This window comes from Thermobia domestica, chromosome 13 (assembly GCF_964235325.1).
Source record: "Thermobia domestica chromosome 13, izTheDome1.hap1.1, whole genome shotgun sequence".
Lineage (NCBI taxonomy): Eukaryota > Metazoa > Arthropoda > Insecta > Zygentoma > Lepismatidae > Thermobia > Thermobia domestica.
The window spans coordinates 24,860,406-24,882,097 of NC_137466.1; the positions used below are offsets into that span (position 1 = coordinate 24,860,406).

At 36.5% G+C, this 21,692-nt stretch overlaps 1 protein-coding gene across 4 annotated transcripts in view; it reads left to right on the plus strand.

Annotated features, from left to right (window-relative positions):
* Positions 1–20,157, plus strand: part of LOC145668050 (uncharacterized) — a 126,996-nt gene extending 106,839 nt beyond the window's left edge. For all 4 annotated transcript variants that reach the window (XM_081735528.1, XM_081735530.1, XM_081735527.1 and 1 more), the window contains one exon: positions 18,451–20,157. In XM_081735528.1, the coding sequence (XP_081591654.1) occupies positions 18,451–19,648 (1,198 nt within the window). In that variant the 3' untranslated portion in view covers positions 19,649–20,157. The remainder of the gene's footprint in view (positions 1–18,450) is intronic.
* The last annotated feature ends 1,535 nt before the right edge of the window (positions 20,158–21,692 follow it).

A 21,692-nucleotide genomic window follows, 5' to 3' on the forward strand; every position in this document is an offset into this window, starting at 1 on the left:
GCCAAGAGCTGATGCTTTCTCATTTATATGTGTTAACGTTGAAAGGACTGCCTCGGGTTTGTCAGCAATAGTCCCATCATCCAAATACCAGATGTTTAGTTCAGTATTAATCGAATGTACTAAAGAATGTATTGTTATGGCAAAAAGTGCTGAGCCCAAGGGATCACCTTGTTGTACTCCTCTCTGGGATGAAATAGTGTCTTGGCCTAAGAATAGGTTACTGGGTTGAGCGTAACACTGGTGAACATATGGGTATATTGCGGGAAAATATTTCAATACCTCAGTAAGCATGGAGTCCCGGCGAAGTTCATTAAAAGCGTTGCGAAAATCCAGCTTTACGATAGCTTTTGGAGCGTTGTGTGTGGAGGAGAAATATACCCTGGTTGCATGAACGGGTGCTTCGACTCCGTTGGGAATACAAACTCCAAGTTGATGGGGAGACAAAAAGTTCTTAACAGGCTCTCGTATTCTGAAGCATATAATTTTGGCTGATATTCTGCGCCAAATATTCCCTATGGCGATAGGTCAGATTCTACCACATTTCTTTTTAAGAGCGATAAGTCTGGCTCCGAAAAACAAAGATCGAACTTCTAAGGGTATTTTTCCCGAAATAATTAGATTGAACAGATCACAAAGTGATTTTAATAGCTTTTCCTTCGATTCGAGTATTTGGCAAGATAAAAGATCTTTGAGAATCGAAGGGCGAAGACCATCTAAACCTCTCGAGCTGCCAGATGGAAAAGAATGTATAGCATTTTTAACTCCGTTTATTGAAACTCCTTGAACCCTGTTTTGATCTTCTAGAAGATTCGGTGAAGTAAATGTTCCAGAGTGGGCTGGATGTTTCTCCAGCAACGTCTCAAAACACTGAAGTGTCAGGGGCTGCTATTGTATCATCTGACATTAGTAAACGGGCTGCTCCTCGGATATCACCATCGGCTAATTTGTTTTCAATAATTTTCAGATTTGACACATTCTGTTTAGGTATAGATTTCTTGATCTTTGGCGATTGTAAGGTTAAGGAGTCAATGCCTATATTATCCCAAACACGAACTCTTTGTTTTACCCATGCGGTAAGGTTCTTTACATTCTCGGATTGTTTGAAAGCAGTTAGTGCTACAAATGGAAATATAAACAGGTTGATCCATTCTCTTTCTCCATTTGAAATAGCTACTTGCTGTAATAACTTGGAAAGTGCATCGGCAACCTCAGTTCGAGCACCACGAGGGACACGTCTTAGGATGTGTGTAGAGGATCTTAATGACGTCAACAGTGGCTGAAAAGTGGCCCCTAGCAGGCCTGCCAATGCTGGAGTCCAAGTCATTGCCGGGGTTATCGGTTTCACCTGATTCCGCAGAATTAACTGATGGAGATTGAACACTGGGAACGCTGCTTGAAGATTCCATTAGTTCATATCGTATATCTATGTGTAACAAGGTGCACAACAAAATAAAATAATTTTTATCAGTGATTTTATTTTATTTTTGTTTTTTTATTTTATTTTATTTTATTTATTTTTTTATTTTTATTTTTATTTATTTTTTGTTTTTTACTATACTCGAGACGTAATAATCCAGTATCTCAGTTTCCTTGGTAACGGAATGTTACATTTAAACTCAGTATTATCTTGTCCCGTTTCAGTAACTCAATCTGCATTACATTTTCCAAGAATTTTCCCCGCTCGCTTAGTTCTCCTGACTTACTTGACTTTTCGTGAAGTGTAACTCTTTCTACTTGTATATCCAGTTGTCATTTTACAGCCGTTCCGATCCTTCTCAGTTATTTCTGTATACCCCGTTCCCATTCTTCACTTTCATTTCAAGGCTTTCCACAATGAAGGTTGACTTTTCTGCTAAATCGGTTAAATATACTCTTAACCGTGCAACTACTGGTGGCCATTGTAGTTAATGCCTTGACCTGTGTTAGATCGTTCCTTTAATTGTAAACTCAAGAAATCTTTTACTGTAAACTGACAGAATATCCTTCACAAGCCCATTTATGATTTGCAAATAAAAGCAATGAAGATCTGTTACATTCATCAATATAAAACGTGAAAAAGGTAAAATAATCTGATAATTCATCGGCATTGCTACAGAACACTTGTGATGCATTTGATCATAAGTTGGAACAAGAAGGCCAGTTAAAATTATATACCGGGCTTATTAAAAGTCTGAGCCCATTAGCCAACTTAGTAATGAGTAATCATCATCATCATCATGGGTATTTGCCATTATTGGCAGGTCATTTGCCGCAACTGAGAATCCTCCAGTTTTCCGCTAACCTCTTCGTCTTCACGTACGACTTTTGTTTTGATATCGTCCATTCCTACTTCGCCCTCTCCCTCTCTTTCCTTTAGCCAATGTCCCAACCAGTTTCTTTTCCTCTTAATAATACCTAAACTTGTTGTTTATTCCCCACCATTTCTAAGACCCTCAAATTAGTTTTCCGCTCCACACCCACATTTCGAAAGCTTCCAGTCGTTTTTCATCACTTTGCTAATGTCTGTGTCTCCGTCCACATTCAGCACAATACTCCACACAAGCATTTTATGAGTCTTTTTCTCAACTCTGTATTCGAAGTCCCACAAAATAATATTTTCTTTCATCTAAAGCTGGGATGCAAATAACCAACAAAATTTTACTAGCCCAAGAAAAAACCCACTGGCCCACATCCCGCAATAGAAGTCATTTACTTAACTTCGGTATTTTAATAGTGATATTAAAAACTCGCCCGGGCGAGTGGTTATTTGCATACCTGTTCTAAAGGCTTCTTTCGCCACTCCTATTCTTGCTTTTATTTCCCGTTCACACTTCATACCATTACTAATAATACTACTCACGTATCAGAAACTAGTCACTTGTTTTATTTTCACCCTTCCTACATCTATATCTGGCACTGTCTTGCTAACATTTATTTTCATCCCATATGCTTCGTACCCCTTTCTCAATTTTTTAACATCTTGTTGATTTTCTCTTCAGATTCTGCAAAAAGCGCCATACCACCTGAAAACCGTATACACCTAACCATTCTACTTCCCTCTGATGTGTAAAGATACGAAAATATGGAAAGAGAGAAAAGTTGTTGAAAATAGGTGGTTTTCAAACTAAAATGGGGACTCTTTTTTCAATCGCACAAGCTGCTTAGGCTCTACACTGGTACGACGTCCTGTATCAAGTGAAAAAACAGAATTTCCAGTTCAGCAGGGCTGTTCCAACAGAACGTAAGATCATGCAAAAATTAAAGGAGGAATTTGCGTATTGTTATGTGAGAGGGAATCTTTTTCTTCTTTCTCTCCTCAGTTATAAGTTATTGGTCAACATGAAAATTTTAAAACTTTCTCTCTCTTGGAAGAGCTGTTTTGTACTTTGATTAGATCTCTTTGTCGTAACTGCATCTAGATATTCTATCCTTGGTCTTCCTCGTCATGGTTTTCCTTCTGCCTTTCCCTCTATCATCCCGGTGATCCAATCGGAGTGCCGAATAAGATGGCCATGAATGCTGTTTCTTCTTTTTCCTATTATCTTCATGATCTGTCGTCCTTCATTAGCTTCCTTTAGTACGTCTTCATTCCTTTACCTTTCGGTCCATGATGTACGCAGGATTCTGCGCCAACACCTCATTTTAAATGCTTGGATATTGGATATTTCAGCTTTTCCCAATGTCTACGTCTTTATCCGTAAAGCGCCACGCTCTGTACCAAGGTCTTAATAAATGATTTACGAACGTCCAACCACACGTTTCTTGATGTTGGCAATCCTCTTTCCCTATTGAATGCTTGTTTAGCCTGTGCTATTCTGAAACTTACGTCTTTTTCACTTCTTCCATCCGAGGATATTAGACTTCCTAGATAGGGAAAGGTCTTATTTTCTCTCCCTCTAGCCACACGTTTGTCCCTTCCTGTCCTGCTCTTGTGCACTTCACAACTTGTTTTTTTTTCTTGTTTATCTTCATTTTAGGTGTTTTTTGTTTTTTTCAGTTGGTCGTTTAGGTTTAACTACCTAGAACACAAACCTATTTCTCAACAATGCTGTATTGTTGGTATGGTGAGGTCCCAATGGAACAGCCTACTATACTGGCAACGTTACTTTTTCATTTAACATAGTGCGCCTTACTAGTGTGGACACGAAACGGCCGATACGGTTGAAAAAATTCCACCATTTTAGATTGAAAACCCACCCATCTCCAAAATTTTCGTCTCTTTCCCCTTTTTCGTATCTTTACTAATCCTGGATTTTGATACACCCGATATAACAAAGAATTGTGATGTCCGATACGTTAGTAGTATAAAGTTTGTGAATCACACCACATGCCGATTAATTGCCCAAATTTTACCACTATGCAGAAGATAAATGTTGATCCCGTCCAACGTGATAAGCATCTTCTCATTTGCCCCCACCCAAGTGTCTTTCGTACAGTTTGCCGTAGGTTCAGCAGTGTATCGGAGGAGGAGGTTGTAAACCCGACCGTTATGTATGCACCGCAGACCAAGACGTTGACGAATGATGTGGCTGATAGTGGACTCCAGATTTAATCTCGACAATGTCACGTTGGGATGGTGGACTCTTCTGATCAGCCGTCTGATGAATTCCACGAAGCACGTCAAAACACACTGTGGCTGATGACCTGGAACAGGGCCATTTTGTTGGCGAATGTTTCTGCATGGGCCGTATTTGGGTTTGTCTGACCATGATAGATTTAACTGTGGTCAATGATATTTGAACGTTTTCCTGACACTGTTTCATAACGGGTCACTTTCGGCACCTGCAAATTGTTCATATTTCTGACATGCTACTACACAGGTGACAGCAGCGTTGCCAAGACGATCGGATATAAACTGATCAACTTTTGTATTTGAAACATGATAGATACTCCAAATGTAGCTCAAGTTTGTTGAGAGGTGTTAAAATTCACTAAAGTTCCTGAAATTTGTTATTCTAAAGTCGTCCTTCAATCAAACAGTTTGAAAAACTCTCCCTCTCATTTAGGTTCGACAAAGTAGGTGATAAATTCATATTCTCTAAAGTAGAAAGCCCCATGCGTGAAATTTCATGTATTTATATTCAATGACTGAAAAGAAACAGGTAATAATAATGATAAAGATTTGAGTGAGTTATATACAGTTTTTTTCTTTACTTTTTAGTGTATTAGTCATTTCCATAGAGTCAATGCATGATGATAATTGCACTTTAACCACTTTGAGGTTTTCATGATGGCGGTACAATGTATACACGTACGCATTTATGGAGTTGCTACAAAAAAGAATGTCACATTACTGAAATATACTACAGCCCACTTATAACGAACTCGGAAATAGCGAATTTTTGGTTATTACGAACGTAAATGAAATCCCCGTTACACCACCTATTAAACACAAGGAAGAAATGACCGTATATTACGAACAATATTTTCCATAAAGACCGCTTATAGCGAAATATTCAGAAAGGGATCATGTTTTCCTTTCTTCTGCTCGTGGATAGCTCAGGTACCGCAAAGCTGGTTTTCATAGCTCTTGTTGCTATGCAAACCAGGCATGAATTTCAGGAAGCAGGGACACAGGGAATTACGTTTGTCGAGTACGTCACTGCAGATGATGCGCTTGTAACTAAGGATCCCGATGTTGATAATTCAATTGTGGAAAGCGTGAGGGAGGCTACGAAGACATGAAGCAGACTCTTATGATGAGGGAGAAGTGGAAATGTGAAATAACAGGTGAGTTCCAAAGAAACTATCCAAAATTTGGGAAACTTGCAACGCTATCTTTTCGAACACAGCAATACGGTGCCGGAAAATGCATTTCGGGTATTTGAGGAAGTGGAAGCGGCGGTGCTACGAACAGCGGCAGTAGACCTGGTTCAGAAGAAAATTACAGACTTCTTCAAGTGTGCTTGAACAGGAAGGAAGAACTGCAATATGTACGATAGGCTAGATAACAACCCAATTAATAAAATTATCTTCAGGTGTAATGTTATACTGCTCTATATTCTTTTTTAAGCGTACCTGCTTGTTATCTAATCCTTTCCTTTTTCCATAATTCGGAAAAACACATGAGTTTATTTATAACGAAGTTTGGACATAAAGAACTCATTGTGTCGGTCCCTTGAAATTCGTTATAAGTGGGCTGCAGTGTATTGCCTTGTACACTCCGCATCAAAAAAATTGCGACAGCTAACGCCGTGCAGCTAGGCCACCCAATATACACCTTCTTATCCTATAATCCTGTCTGGTAAAGAGACCCCCTCTATTTCCCCTCCTTTCTTCTTTCCCATACTAAAATTACCTAACAACATGAACGCAATTCGAATTTCAAACTACACATGTATTAGTATCGATAAAATGAAATAACGAAACCGAGACGAAACGAGATTCATAAGTTGATTTAGGGAGAAACTGAAACACACAAAATGAAAAATTGAAACCAATGGATGTCTATTACACAGAGGTTCAGAAATGAGGCAGAGAGAGAGAGAGAGAGAGAGAGAAAGGTGAGAGAAGAAGAAAAAGAAAAGGGAGAACAAATAAAAATATGGAATTTCAAACTTAATAAGAAAAGAACCTAACATTATAAAATTCCGTTACCAGAAATCGAACAGTAATATAGAAATAATGTTTGTTTATATATTTTTTTCAGGACTATTCGAATATATAGAGGATACTTGAAACATTCATTAAGTCACTTTCAAAAAGGATACTCAATTTCCAGTAGAATTGTAGATCTCACAGACACATCTAAGATAATGTCAACAGTTTAACACATGCTTTGTTTTCGCGTGGTTCCGTTGTAAATTCTGTAGTGTTCATTGGACGTACTGATGCAAACTACATTCTAATAAACCCAGTAGGTAGCGTAGGTCACATCTTCTATTCCAGACTACTAACGCAAAGTCAACAAAAAAAAAGAAAGAAACGAAAAGAAAACGAAAGAAAGAAAGAAAGATAAAATTGTATGAGTGCTATTTTACTGGTAAATTTTTACCAGAAATATCCTATATTAAAAGTCCAAACCGTATCATAATGAAAAGTTATAAATGTTCAAATGGAAAATCGGATGTTCCTTATAGATGTAGCAGACATTGCATGTTTTAAATTTCAACGTGAATAAATCACATTGAATTAGATGATGGAAACAAATTTGTGTCGAACTAGTATAAATAAAATTTTGTTTTCAGAATACCAAAAAGTTGCTATTTTCTAGTCTTTTCGAAAGATTTATCTGTTCCGAACATCCAGCATCACTTTCATCTCTTGCGAATATAACGTTGTAATTTGCACAGATAGAATGAACACGCTAGAGCTCAAATGGATCATAGTGTCAGTCGGAAGATGGTTAGCTTATGGACCACGACTGGGTCGAGGATTCAAACCCGTAGTGACCCGATAATTCGACTGAGACTCGGTGACACAGATGATAAAAAAGGTATTTTGCTTATTCCGTTGCGTTTAAACAGTATTTCTTTCAGAGACGTCCAAAACTGGATATGTTATCCCCGGAGCACCAAAAACTCGACGCTGAAGTTGCCAGTTAATTAGATTCTCCAGACCAGGTCTATCGGTCTCTTGCTCCGTTTTAACTTTGGAACACACACACGCACATGAAGCGTTTGTGTATGTGAGAGAGAGGGCGGAGAAGTGAAAGATGCAACGACAGGATATGTAAACGTCAAGAAAGAGAGAGAGAGAGACGAATATAAATATGAAACATACTTTTCATTACAGTGTATGATGAAGAACGCACACACTGTTTATTCGAATTCTCGCCAGTGATGCTTTGTAAGTTCTCCAACAGAAGATAAATCTCTGTTTGCAGCTATTATTTTATGCGAAAATTTATACTACCTGGCGGGGAATCGAACCCAGATTTTCCACTTGGAAGTCTAGTACTTTACCACTACACCACCGATTGCTTTACCCAAACTTTGTCCAACAAATGCTGTAATATTTCTTTCTGAGAACGATAACACGAAAAGTGTTTACCGCATATCAATGAAGTGTTTCGAATGTCCTGCTAAATCCCTTGCCCTTTCCCAACCATCATTCGTAAATCATCTCTATCCTGATATAGGTGTTTGCTTCCACATTTTTAAGTATTGCACGTCTAATATGAGAAATAGATTCTTCACTATCACTTTCTAAAAAAATGCAGCTTTGGCGTGAATAGGACTTGAACCTATGCTGGAGAGCTGTATTATTCGTAACTCCATTACGTTACCGCTATACTATCATGCCACCTGAAACTAGAATCCAAATGTTACTTACTTTAGCCGTAATCATTGGAACGATTAAACTTCTCCCTGTAAAGTTATTTGCAACTAAGTACACAACGAAATTCATTTATCCGACGACCTAGAGAGAAATTAATGCCCACTAATAAAGGAAACAAATAAAAATCCAGGAAAAAAATACAGAAATAAGAACATATTATGTACTAATTTCGCCGTGCAAATTCAAATGTACGTGAATAATAATAATAATAACCTATATTATAAAATTGAAAGTGACTATGTTAATGAGTTAATAAGTCTTGAACCACCGGACAGATCTGCATCAAATTTTCAACATGGATAAAGTTCGGGCCTGGAGTGGTTTTCATCATAACATTTTGATGGTAAAAATTAGGGGAGGGGAAAGATATAAAATAAATAAAACTCTTGAACTACGCGACCTATCTCGATCAAATTTTTAACATAGATAAGGTTCGGGCCTGATATGTTTTTTTTATTATTTCACTTTGACACTAGAACTTAGAAAAGGGGAATGGGCAAGAGAGATATATAAATATAAATAAAATTTAATAAGTCTTGAACCACCGTACTAATCTCGATAAAATTTTCAACCTAGATGAAGTTCGAACACGAGATGGTTTTCCGAGAGAAGGGGGAAGGATAGCAACATTTAAAAGAGAACGAAGAATGACCGATATTGGTATCGAATCTATAATTTTTGGAGTCGTTGTGATGAACAGTGTCACATCTAATGCCGGTTAAATTCAGCTCACAAGATTTAGGGGGGGGGGCATATAAAAATGATCAAAATAACCAATATCATTGTAGAATTCATAGTTTTCCGGGTGGCTGAGATGAACAATGAAACTGAAGATGCCGTGCTCCGCAACATGGGAAAGGGGGGATATATAAAACTCATCGAAAATGACCGATATCAAAGAGCGCTTTAGTAATAGTAAAAAGTGACTGAATAAAGAGCATATTATTATATTTTCTCAATTTAGCCCAGCAAAGCGGCCAATTGATGCTAGTAATAATAATAATAATAATAATAATAATAATTATTATTATTATTATTATTATTATTATTATTATTATGAGGGTCACTACAAAAGTTTTGAGATACACGTTGTGGCACAGTATTTGAATCCCAACAATTGCGTTCGGTAGTGGTATCCAGAGGAAAAAAGCGGAGCAAGTTTCAAATCGCCTCGCTTATCGGCGTGGCCGTATCGCCTTCACTTGTTTGTTGATGTGAGCAGTATTCGGCTGTCTAGAATGGAGCTCGAAACGGAACATTTTCGGGCAATGAACCATTACGATTTCAAAAGTGGTTTGAACGAGACACAAAGCCTTGACCGTTTGCAGGGGCATTTGGGGACCTTGCTACAATTTTTCGGTGGTTTGGTAAATTCAGAAAAGGCCGGACATCGCTTAAAGATGAAGGGAGAGCTGGACGTCCGGCAACAGCTGTGTCAGACGAAAACATTGCCGCTGTGGAACAAATGATTCGAGAAAATCCTCGAACAACTTTCAAGGACATTAAATCTACAGTGAACATTGGATCGCCAGCAGTAACAAAAATTCTTCATGATCATCTTCGGCTCAGAAAGGTTTCATCTCGTTGGGTGCCTCACACTTTGACTGAATAGCAGAAGCGCATGCGTGTGGAATGGTGTGAAGAAATGCTTGCAAGATTTGATGGAGGCAATTCTTGACGCGTCTCTGACATTGTTACTGGTGATGAGACTTGGATCTATCAATTTGACCCTGAAAATAAATGACAGTCTACAGTTTGGATCTTTCCAGACGAAAATCCACTCACGAAAGTGAAGCGACCGCGAAATGTGGGGAAGAAGATGGTCGCAACTTTCTTCTCCAAATCTGACGATGTTGCAACTGTTCCACTTGAAGAACAAAGGACTGTTACTGCTCAGTGGTACATCACTGTTTACCTAACAAAAGTGTTCCAGAAGCTTCGGGAACGGCGTCCAAGAACTGGATTGCGTGGGATCCTGCTTCGTCATGACAACGCGTCCGCACACACGGCCAACATCACAATTCAGTTTTTAGAATCTACGGAGATCAAACTTATGACTCATCCGCCGTATAGTCCTGACCTGGCCCCGTATGATTTTTTTCTGTTTCCCAGGATCAAAGATCGCATGCGTGGGAAGAGATTTTGCAGCCCTGGAGAAGCAGAAGACTGGCAACACTGCTTCCAAAAGTGGTTTTCGAGGATACAAAAGTGTGTACAGTTTAATGGTGAATACTTTGAGAAAATATGTTAAATTGATTTTAAGTACGTAAGTTATTTCACATCTCAAAAGTTTCGTAGTGACCCTCGTATTATAATAATAATAATAATAATAATAATATTCGCGTACTTTTGAACTTGCAGGGCGAAAGTAATTCATAATGCATAATATTTTTATTTCTGTAATTTTTCCTGGATTGTATGTTGTTTCCTTTATTAGTGGGCACTAATTTCTCACTAGGTCGTCGAATAAATAAATTTCGTTGTGCACTTAGGTGCAAATAACCTTATAGGAAGAAGCTTGATCGTTCCAAAGATCAAGGCTAAAGTAATATTTGGCTTCTTGTTTCAGGTGGCATGATAGTGTAGCGGTAACGTAATGGAAGTACGAATAATACAGCTCTCCAGCATAGGTTCAAGTCCTGTTCACGCCAAAGCTGCATTTTTTGCAGTGATAGTGAAGAATCGATTTGTCATATTTGACATGCAATGCTTAAGAATGTGGAAGCAAACACCTTTATCATGATAGAGACGATTTACGAATATTGGTTGGGAAAGGGCAAGGGCTTTACCAGAATGTTCAAAACACTTCATTGATCTGCAGTAAACACTTTTCGTGTTATTGTTCTCAGAAAGAAATATTACAGGATTTGTTGAACAAAGTTTGGACAAAGCAATCGGTGATGTAGTTTAAAGTACCAGACTTCCAAGCGGAAAATCTGGGGTTTCGATTCCCCGCCAGGTAGTATAACTTTTTCGCATAAAATAATGGCTGTAAACAGAGATTTATCTTCTGTTGGAGAACTTACAAAGCATCACTGGCGAGAATTCGAATAAACAGTGTGTGCGTTCTTCATCATACACTGTAATGATAAGTATGTTTCATATTTATATTCGTCTCTCTCTCTCTCTTTCTTGACGTTTACATATCCTGTCGTTGCATCTTTCACTTCTCCGCCCTCTCTCTCACATACACACACACTTCATGTGCGTGTGTGTGTTCCAAAGTTAAAACGGAGCAAGAGACCGATAGACCTGGTCTGGAGAATCTAATTAACTGGCAACTTCAGCGTCGAGTTTTTGGTGCTCCGGGGATAACATATCCAGTTTTGGTCGTCTCTGAAAGAAATACTGTTTAAACGCAACGGAATAAGCAAAATGCCTTTTTTATCATCTGGGTTACCGAGTCTCAATCGAATTATTGGGTCACTACGGGTTTGAATCCTCGACCCAGTCGTGGTCCATAACCTAACCATCTTCCGACTGACACTATGATCCATTTGAGCTCTAGCGTGTTCATTCTATCTGTGCAAATTACGTTATATTCGCAAGAGATGAAAGTGATGCTGGATGTTCGTAACAGATAAATCTTTCGAAAAGACTAGAAAATAGCAACTTTTTGGTATTTTGAAAACAAAATTTTATTTATACTAGTTCGACACAAATTTGTTTCCATCCTCTAATTCAATGTGATTTATTCACGTTGAAATTTAAAACATGCAATGTCTGCTACATCTATAAGGAACATCCAATTTTCCATTTGAACATTTATAACTTTTCATTATGATACGGTTTGGACTTTTAATATAGGATATTTCTGGTAAAAATTTACCAGTAAAATAGCACTCATACAATTTTATCTTTCTTTCTTTCGTTTTCTTTTCGTTTCTTTCTTCTTTTTTTGTTGACTTTGCGTTAGTAGTCTGGAATAGAAGATGTGACCTACGCTACCTACTGGGTTTATTAGAATGTAGTTTGCATCAGTACGTCCAATGAACACTACAGAATTTACAACGGAACCACGCGAAAACAAAACATGTGTTAAACTGTTGACATTATCTTAAGATGTGTCTGTGAGATCTACAGTTCTACTGGAAATTGAGTATCCTTTTTGAAAGTGACTTAATGAATGTTTCAAGTATTCTCTATATATTCAAATAGTCCTGAAAAATATATAAAAACAATCGTTATTTCTATGTTACTGTTCGATTTCTGGTAACGGAACTTTATAAAGTTAGGTTGTTTTCTTATTAAGTTTAAAATTCCACATTTTTATTTGTTCTCCCCTTTCTTTTTCTTCTTGTCTCGCCTTTCTCTCTCTCTCTCTCTCTCTCTCTGCCTCATTTCTGAACCTCTGTGTAATAGACATCCATTGGTTTCAATTTTTCATTTTGTGTGTTTCAGTTTCTCCCTACATCAACTTATGAATCTTGTTTCTCTCGGTTTTGTTATTTCATTTTATCGATACTAATACATGTGTAGTTTGAAATTCGAATTGCGTTCATGTTGTTAGGTAATTTTAGTATGGGAGAGAAGAAAGGAGCGGAAATAGAGGGGGTCTCTTTACCAGACAGGATTATAGGATAAGAAGGTGTATATTGGGTGGCCTAGCTGCACGGCGTTAGCTGTCACATTTTTTTATGCGTAGTGTACCACAAACTTCGTTCTTGTTTAAGATTTTGTTTTCGTAATGTTTCAAATTATTATTACAGAATCTTAAACAAAAACGGAGTTCGTGATACGAGGTAAGAGTTTATTTGAGAATATCACATGTTATGTAGAACATGCTATTTTTTCTTGTCGATGACTCTATTACACTCCCTGTTAGACAGAGATCTAGAAGGTAAAAACTGGGGGAACCAGGCAGAACGCAGACTATGATAGATACACAATGAATTTACTATCAACTTTCAAAAATATATAAGTAATAGCTTAAATTATTTTTGTCACTCAAAACACTGGGGACTTAGGCTCCCCCGCCCCGCCCTACACCCCCCGCTGCCGTTATAGTGTTAGTATAGATGTTTCACTCTTTTCCACAACAGTTCTTCCAGAAGTTTCAAATTATGCAGTGTAGACATATAAGGTAACATTGTCGCTGTATTACAAGTATTGTTTTTATCAGATCATGTCTCATACATCCCATGATCTCATACGTTTCTACAAAAACACGTTCTTTATCAGCCTATATCACCAGGGCTCCCCTTTACAACAAATAGAGAAAGAAAATAGAGTAAATACTTTCTGGTACCAATTTTTTGTTAATTGATTCAGAGAAGTTGTACTATTGATTTTAACTCGTTCGGGAGTGCGAAATGGTTTTTGAAGAGAGTTTGAAAGAAACGAAAAATTTTATACACTTAATTAATATACATTATTAAGATTTAGAAGTTGGATCAAAATCTGAATTCAGTTTTACGTTGGATATTACAGCTTCCAAGTTAATGCGCATACTGAAGTAGCAAATATTGAATTGTTTTAAATTATTGTTTATTATTGTGTTTAATTGAAATAAATATGACCTCGGAGCAGATTTGTACACATTGAATGTAAACCACTTGAACAACAATCTTACCAATAAACTCAATACGTACTCACTTATTATTATACATTTTTAAATTTATTATTCAATCCTCCAACTTATATATGTCTAAAAATATTATTAAACGTCGAATTTTCGCTGTCGCCATTGTGAAGACTTAGGAAGGCATTTTGGGATAGGATGTATAAAATCTAAATATTTATAAAAATAAATAAAACCATATAGCTGTTGCACAGAATAATCTTCGTTGTTCGTCAATGGTTGGTGACGATGGTGAAGGAACTAGTGATATTATTTCAACTTTCAGCAAATTATACATGTCGGAATTTAATTTTCATTCTCACTTTCGAATGGAAAATTTCGCACGCTTGTTTTTTTATGAATAATTTTTAAATCAATGTTTTGAAAGTCCCGATGTTTCGGCATTGTAGTATTTGACATCCCGAATATGTCCTTTGAATTTAATGTATGTATGTGTAAGCAGATTACTGAAGAAACTTTAAAATTCCGCTTCCTGAAAACTTTTTGTGATTCGGAAGGGAATGAAATGTAGGCATCCCGATCCATTTTATACTATGGTTTGTTTTAATGCTGTTCATTTTGAGTGATGTTGCAACCTGATATAGCCATTTTTACAAAGTGTCAATGCTGTAACCATTTCTCTTCCCAATGTTTAATACAAAATTGATTTAAGTTGTTCTGTCGTCCGAATATTAGCTTTTGTTTTACGGGTAGTAAAGTATGTCTCTGTTAAGAGAATACAAATAACAAGGGATACAGCACATAAATAATTAAGCAAAATGAAACCTACCAATTATTATTGGCATTGAAGGACATACTTTTTAGCACGATAAAAGTACTTTTTCTCGGAAAGTACACATGAGAATTGACTTTCAAGCCTCTCTCAATGTCGTCTATTGATTGACCTGTATGTCATCTTTGCACCCTAATATAATTAGAGTTGAAGACATCATAATTTAGTTCTAAATCTCATTAACCATAGAATGTTCTACTGTAGATTCATAATGAAGAATCTCCTGAGATTATCTCTCAGGATCAGTTTCTCCTCGATAAGTGAGATGCTTCTTGAATAGAATCAATTGTTGGACTTACAAAGGAATTTGTTTTTCTAAGTTTTATGAAAAACTGCATGAGATATTAAACTCACATAATATCATTTAATTGAATTCAGAGAGAGCTATCGATTTTTTTTAACGTTAATAATGTTATACAATTTGGATGTATGTTATTTGAGCTTGCTGTATTTATTTTATTTTATTATTATTATTATTATTATTTTTTTTTTCGGAAAACCTTGGTGTGGAATTTATGAATATTTAGTTTCAGTACATCCCATCCTGCAGAATGTCCTGACAATGCTGGCAGCAAATATTCGACGTTTAGTGTCATCTTTGTAAGCATCTGTAATAATTTGGAGGAACAAAATGAGTACATTTTGAATTTATTGTGTAAATTACGTAGTCTTCGCTGCGCACCGTATAATCTTTTGAATATTAATTAACTTAAAGTTTTAAACTAAGCTAGATAGTACATGCAAAATGCTATTAAATAAATTCAAGTATAATCTCACTGGTTTGATATCTGGTTCTCAGTTTATGATCTAACAATGTACCCGATACTCCAGTAGCGTAGCCAGGATGTGTGTTTGGGGGGGGGCCCAAGTGCTGTTATAGGCACATATAGAAAAATTACAAACCAAAAAATATATAAACATAAAAATATATAAAAAATTACAAACATCAAAGTACCAAAGTACACTGTCGGACCTCTTTGGGGGGGGCCCGGCCCCTCCGGGCCCCCCCCTTCCCTACGCCACTGCGATACTCAAATTTATACAATACAAATAACGTTTTGTATTAGTGAATACTTTTTTTTTTTTTTCGAGTTTTTACCAAAATAAGCTAAAATGATGAATTATAGTAAAAACCATTACAATGACTAAGAGATCACTATATTATGAATATGAGATAATCGAGTAACGAACTTTCTTTGTAGACTACTACTAAATGCCACATTATAATAACTAAAAGAGAGCGAACTTCAGAAACGATAACTATGAAGCATCTCTTAAGACTATGTATAATGTAACATATCTCTTTCGTATTCTTCTGCGTGTCTGGTTCAGTGTTCGATCTCCAATATAAACAAATTGGTTCGTGCCCTACGGTAAACTAAAAACCTCAAATGTTAAAAGAAACATTAAATTTCAAAGAAACAATTAAACCCTCTCTTTCTCAATAATCAATGACAGACTCTTGTAGCCTAGTGCCGGGAGCTATGGGGTGACCCTGTAATACTACGGCAGGCCAGAAAGTTCTACTCTAACCATGATAGAAATAATTCGGGTTTTGCAGTTTGATCGACAGACGGATCTTTCTCTACATATTCATTTCATATTGCGTTGCATTTCTCACATCTGTGAATCAGTTCGTTTATACCATCTGTATGAAAGTCGGCGGAGTTGGAGGCACGCCAGATTTCCATGGCATTAATGGCCTCTCATCATCCGCAAAATGCCTACCCAACATTTTTTTTTTCATATTTAGGCAGAAGTAATCGAACGGAGCCAATCAGGTGAATATGGTAGGTGATGCAAAGGTTCGTAGTCACATAGGTAGGTGAAGAACAATAGTGAGTGTCTTTCTGCTGCTCGGTGTTCCGATGCATTGTCGGCTAGCAGCAATATACCTTTCGGAAGCAAACCTGCCTGTGTTTTTATAGCATCCCTTAACTTCTGCACTATGTTCCTGTGATTGTGACCCCTTTGTGTAAGTAATCAGTGAAGATCATACCTTCATTGTCCTAAAACACGGACAACGTGACTTTCTGAATGAATGCTGCACTTTACCCTTTTTGGGAGAAAGGACTATGTTTAACTGTTTTGTTTGATTTCAGGATCAAATGGGTACACTCAGCATTTATTCATAGTCAATATGCTGTTTACGCAAGCATTCAGATGGTATAAGTCTAAAATGCCTTAGGCGCGTTGCGCACGTTGCTGTTTTCGGAAAGGTGTCAATAATCGGGACCTCTTCTTATATGCAGAATATGATGTAATATAATATGAACGGATCCCCTACTAATGCTCACCTCACTAGTTAAACAGTAATAGTCAAACATCTAATTTCAAGTCCTACGTGTTTAACCTTTGGCACCACTTGTGTCTGCAACCGTTGAGAAACAAGTTTCTTTTGGGTCGTCCTGTAGACTTTGACCACATTTGAATTCTCTCTTTTATCGTCACTGTGTGTCGTTTGTACTGATTTTCCTTGAAGATGAGGAACCTAATCACAGTTTGGTATTCAATTTTGTCCAACATGGTCGCCCCAGTTTTTTGGCTCACATCAACAGGGTTTGTAAAGACATATATCAGCACATGTATTACTGAGATACCAACCTATCATTGTGCAGGTTTTCACGGTAGTAGCATAGCACACCTATATCGTGGTGAGAAAAACTATCTGGCCTCTTCTTATGTAGCTAGCTGTCTAGGAAATGAGGTAAGTGGTGCAAAAGAGCTTATTCTGTTTGATGGTCTGTTCACCCGCCTACTGCTGCAGTGCTTCATACACTCGGTGTTTAAGGACTTACGACTAACCACAAACGTGTATCAGTGGCTTCTCTGATAATAATAATAAACAAGCATACTGAATAAAGAAAATTGCTCTTTAATTTGATGATAATAAAAACAATTGGAAGTAAATCCACAAAGCCTGATGTTCTCCTTGTCTGTGCTTTCAGCTGGCTAACTTCATAAAATATCTGCAGGATTCTTATCTCAACCACCTTTCAAGTGTTTATTTATGAGAGATACCGTGGGAGGTAATGTATCTTTTTTGATCAAACGTCGTTGAATTAAAGATGGTAAAGAGAAATTCTGACCAGAAAAACGTGCGGTGCAGATGCTTGATAATGGTGAGGAAAGATTGCCCAATTTATGAAAAGATAATATTTCAATGACTTATATTGATATTTATTTATTTTTTAACCTCTTTCATGATTACATACAAAGGATCAAAGGTTGTACCTGTTGTGCATATTGAGTAATTTTTTAGAATGCACTTCCCAGGTTTTTAATGGATTCTTTGTGGGAAATTTAATTTTAATTTAGTAATTTTTGAATCAAAATATGCTTCATGACTTTTTATACTTTCACAATCATATACAATATTCTAAAGTACCTATGAGCGACCACGGTATGGTTACCCATGATAAAGCAATCCTCATGTGTTGCCTCCTGAAGCCCCCGTGCACTCTTAACTATTACACCATGAAAAATAATATTTTAATTTTAAAAAAAAAGAAAATATTTAATATTTGGTGCTGGTGATTACATGTATTTTAAATTGTGACAAATAGTATTGTCAGATTAGGATATTGTATAATAACGATGTTGATACATTTGCTGGTTTATCTACTTGGTATTGATTTGAACGTTTTCAATTGACAATTTCTTTGTAACTTCAAAATCAAACCGAAAATTATTTTCATAATCTATCAGCCAGAAGAAAGCTTATCCTGACTACTACTGAATATGTATATACAAGAGTTGTCGTAAACGAAAAAAATAACAACGATATATGTTTAGAAAGTCTTTTGTACACATTCATACACTTTAATTTTTCTTCCAGGTCTGATGAATCAAATCTTATAAGAAAGATAATTGGAAAATACACAAAAGGGAACAAGGGAGAAATGAAGAACGTAAAATGGAGGCAACATCTCGCAAAATATCCTGCGCATCTTTGTGTGTTTTGTGGAGAGCATTTTAAGGGAAAGAAGAATCTGAACTTTCACATGAAAACAAACCACATGGAAGAGTTAGTGATGTGTAAATTTTGTGGTCGGATGTTGTCGAGGGCGGGTAATCTTCTCAGACATCTCAAATTACATACAATGGAAGACAAGCCATATAAATGTACAGAGTGCTCTGCGGCATTTTTCCAAAAAAATGATTTGAATCGACATATACGGAAACATACCGGGTATTGTCCATTTGTTTGCGAATATTGTGGCCGTGGATTCACTTACGAGAAAAGTCTTACAAATCACTGCCTCATATGGCATTCCAATGGCGCAAAAGAATACGCGTGTAACGAATGTGGTAAGAAATTTGCAGTTAAAGATACATTGCGTAAACATATACTAATGCATCTTGGTGTAATAGGTCACATGTGTCAAGTATGTGGCAAAACTTTTAAAGATGCACCAAGCCTTGAAAACCATGCTAAAGTACATATTGAAATTAACAAGTATCCCTGTAAAACATGTGGTACCAATTACATTTGTGACAAAGAGCTTGCTACGCATATGCAGATCTATCACCAAGGAACGCCAGGCGAGAAACTGAAGAGACACCACAAATGGGTAAAATCCTCGAAGGAATATAAATGTAATATTTTTTGTTCCCAGTGCAAAATATACTTTGTGTCTGTAGGAGGTTATAAGCAACACCTCAGTCGTCACAGTAATCATGCCGAAAACAAAGATTGTGTTTGCAAGACGTGTGGCAAGACTTTATCCTCCGAAGATTCATTGAAAGCACATTACACACAACATACAGGGAATAAACCCATTTCGTGTAATCTTTGTGACATAAAATTTGCTCGTAAAACATCTTTGAGGCATCATCAGGTAAAAAGGCATGCTGGATACCGATATAGATGCTCAGTATGTTCCACGCAGTTTATACATAAACAGTACTATGAGAATCATACTAAAGTAAGTGGTAGTAAATTCCTTCCATGCAGCAACTGCGCTGAAGAATTTCAATCAGAATGTGATTTATTAATGCATCTCCGAACCCATCAAACACAAGGGAATGTATAGGAACAGATATGTGATTTATATGATGTTTCATATTAGTATGCAAGTTTAATAAAGATCCCAATTTGTTGCAGAATATGCATGGATGCAATAATGAACGTAAGGTCTCTCCTATAATATTTTTGATGCAAAACAAATGAAATATATTTATTTTGTATAAAATACTAAAAGTATAATTTAAAATAATATTCGAATTGTAATTTTATTGTAAAGCCATCGACAAGAGCAAATACCGTGAAATTTGTATGTAAAATAAGCTATTTACTTCTGTTGATGACTATACTATTGGCTAAATGTTGTGTTCAAAAAGTTCTGTTCTGAAATAAGTTAATGGTGGTGACAAAGAAATGAAACTTTTTTAAATGAATCAAAAGTTTGGACATTTCTTATGATGTCATTTAATTGGGTACTGTACTCGAAGAGTAAAGTCAAAGAAAGTACTTCAAAATAAAACTTCTTGAACTTGTCGTAATATATCATTTGACTTGACTTTTAAATAACTATCAAAGTCTAACGACTCAAATTATTATTATTATTATTATTATTATTATTATTATTATTATTAATAATAATAATAATAATAATAATAATAGTAGTATACGTTTCACAACACCTACATACTAATAAAGCCTTGTGATGGACAAATACCGTGTGCGTGGGTTTTCGTAAGGTTCTCCCGTTTCCTCTCACTTTCTTCATTTTACCATTTCCTTCCTTTTTCATCATCGTCGTCTCCCTTAACCTAGCCGCCATAATCGTGGGAGATAGAATTTAAAAGATTTCCTTTCATGCTAATAAAGCCATACCTGTTCATATATGGAGAGGTCTAGCGGGCACACAACTTTAAAATAATCAAAATCAAATTCCGCACAAACAGTGTTGAATGGTGCAATGTACGTTTGAGGTGCAATGTACGTTTGAACCACCACCAGTTTCTACGGCCTTTGATACGAGAGAAACGGGTCTAGGACAAATCTGCCAATGACCAAATGCGCCAATCGTGAAAATGGACAATTCCGCCAATGGGCAAATCTGCCAATTACCAAATACGCCAATTGTGAAAATGGACAAATCTGCCAATTGCCAAATGCGCCAAACGCGAAAATGACCAAATGCTCCAACTGCCAAAATGGACAAATCAGCCAATTGACAAAGCTTCCAATTACCAAATGTGCTAAACGCGGAAATGACCAAATGCGCCAATCGTGAGAATGGACAAATCTGCCAATTGACAAATCCGCCAATTACCAAATCTGCCAATGGACAAATCCGCCAATAAGGAAATCTGCCAATGTATAAGTCACCAAACTATCATTTTATTTTAGATGTATTCTTCAATTATCATCCCACAGTATTACAAAAAAGAAGAATAATAATTATTTATGAAAGAAAGCGGAAAAGGATATTTTAATTTTAATGTGTGTTACTTTTATAAATTCGCAATTATGTTTCAAAATGAATGTTTACTGATGTTGATTGTTGGAGTTCAGTATCCCATTGCTGTACTTAGTTTATGAGACGCGTTAACGCGTTTGATTTTAATGCCCTCTCACTGGGAATCGAACCCGAAAAGACTAATGTTTGTTGTAATTATTGAATAGCCAACAAATAATTTCACTGGACAACAAATTTTAACTTTTTTAATGCTTCGGAAAAGAAAAGTACATTTTCTTATGCAAATGAGGATGCTGAATACGAAAATTAAAATGATGAATTGGTTCGAGTTTAAGTGTAATCGGTAGAAATGTGTGTTATGTAATGTTGACACTTAGATTCTTGAATTTTCTGTTTGGTCTTTCACTTAAGTAGCTATTGCTTCAATTCTGTTCATCCGATTATCTTGGTTCATATGCCATTCACTTCAGAATAAACCAAGCTTGCAAATGGTAATATGCGCATGAGTACATGATGTATAAGAAGAAGGAAATTCAAGGTAAAATTGGGAATTTACTGTCCAAAAGTCCCTTTTTTCAAATGCAGCACCCCCTGGTACGGCCCCGACTAAAGGCACCCAAATATAATATACCTTTAAAAACTACTGTAGTTT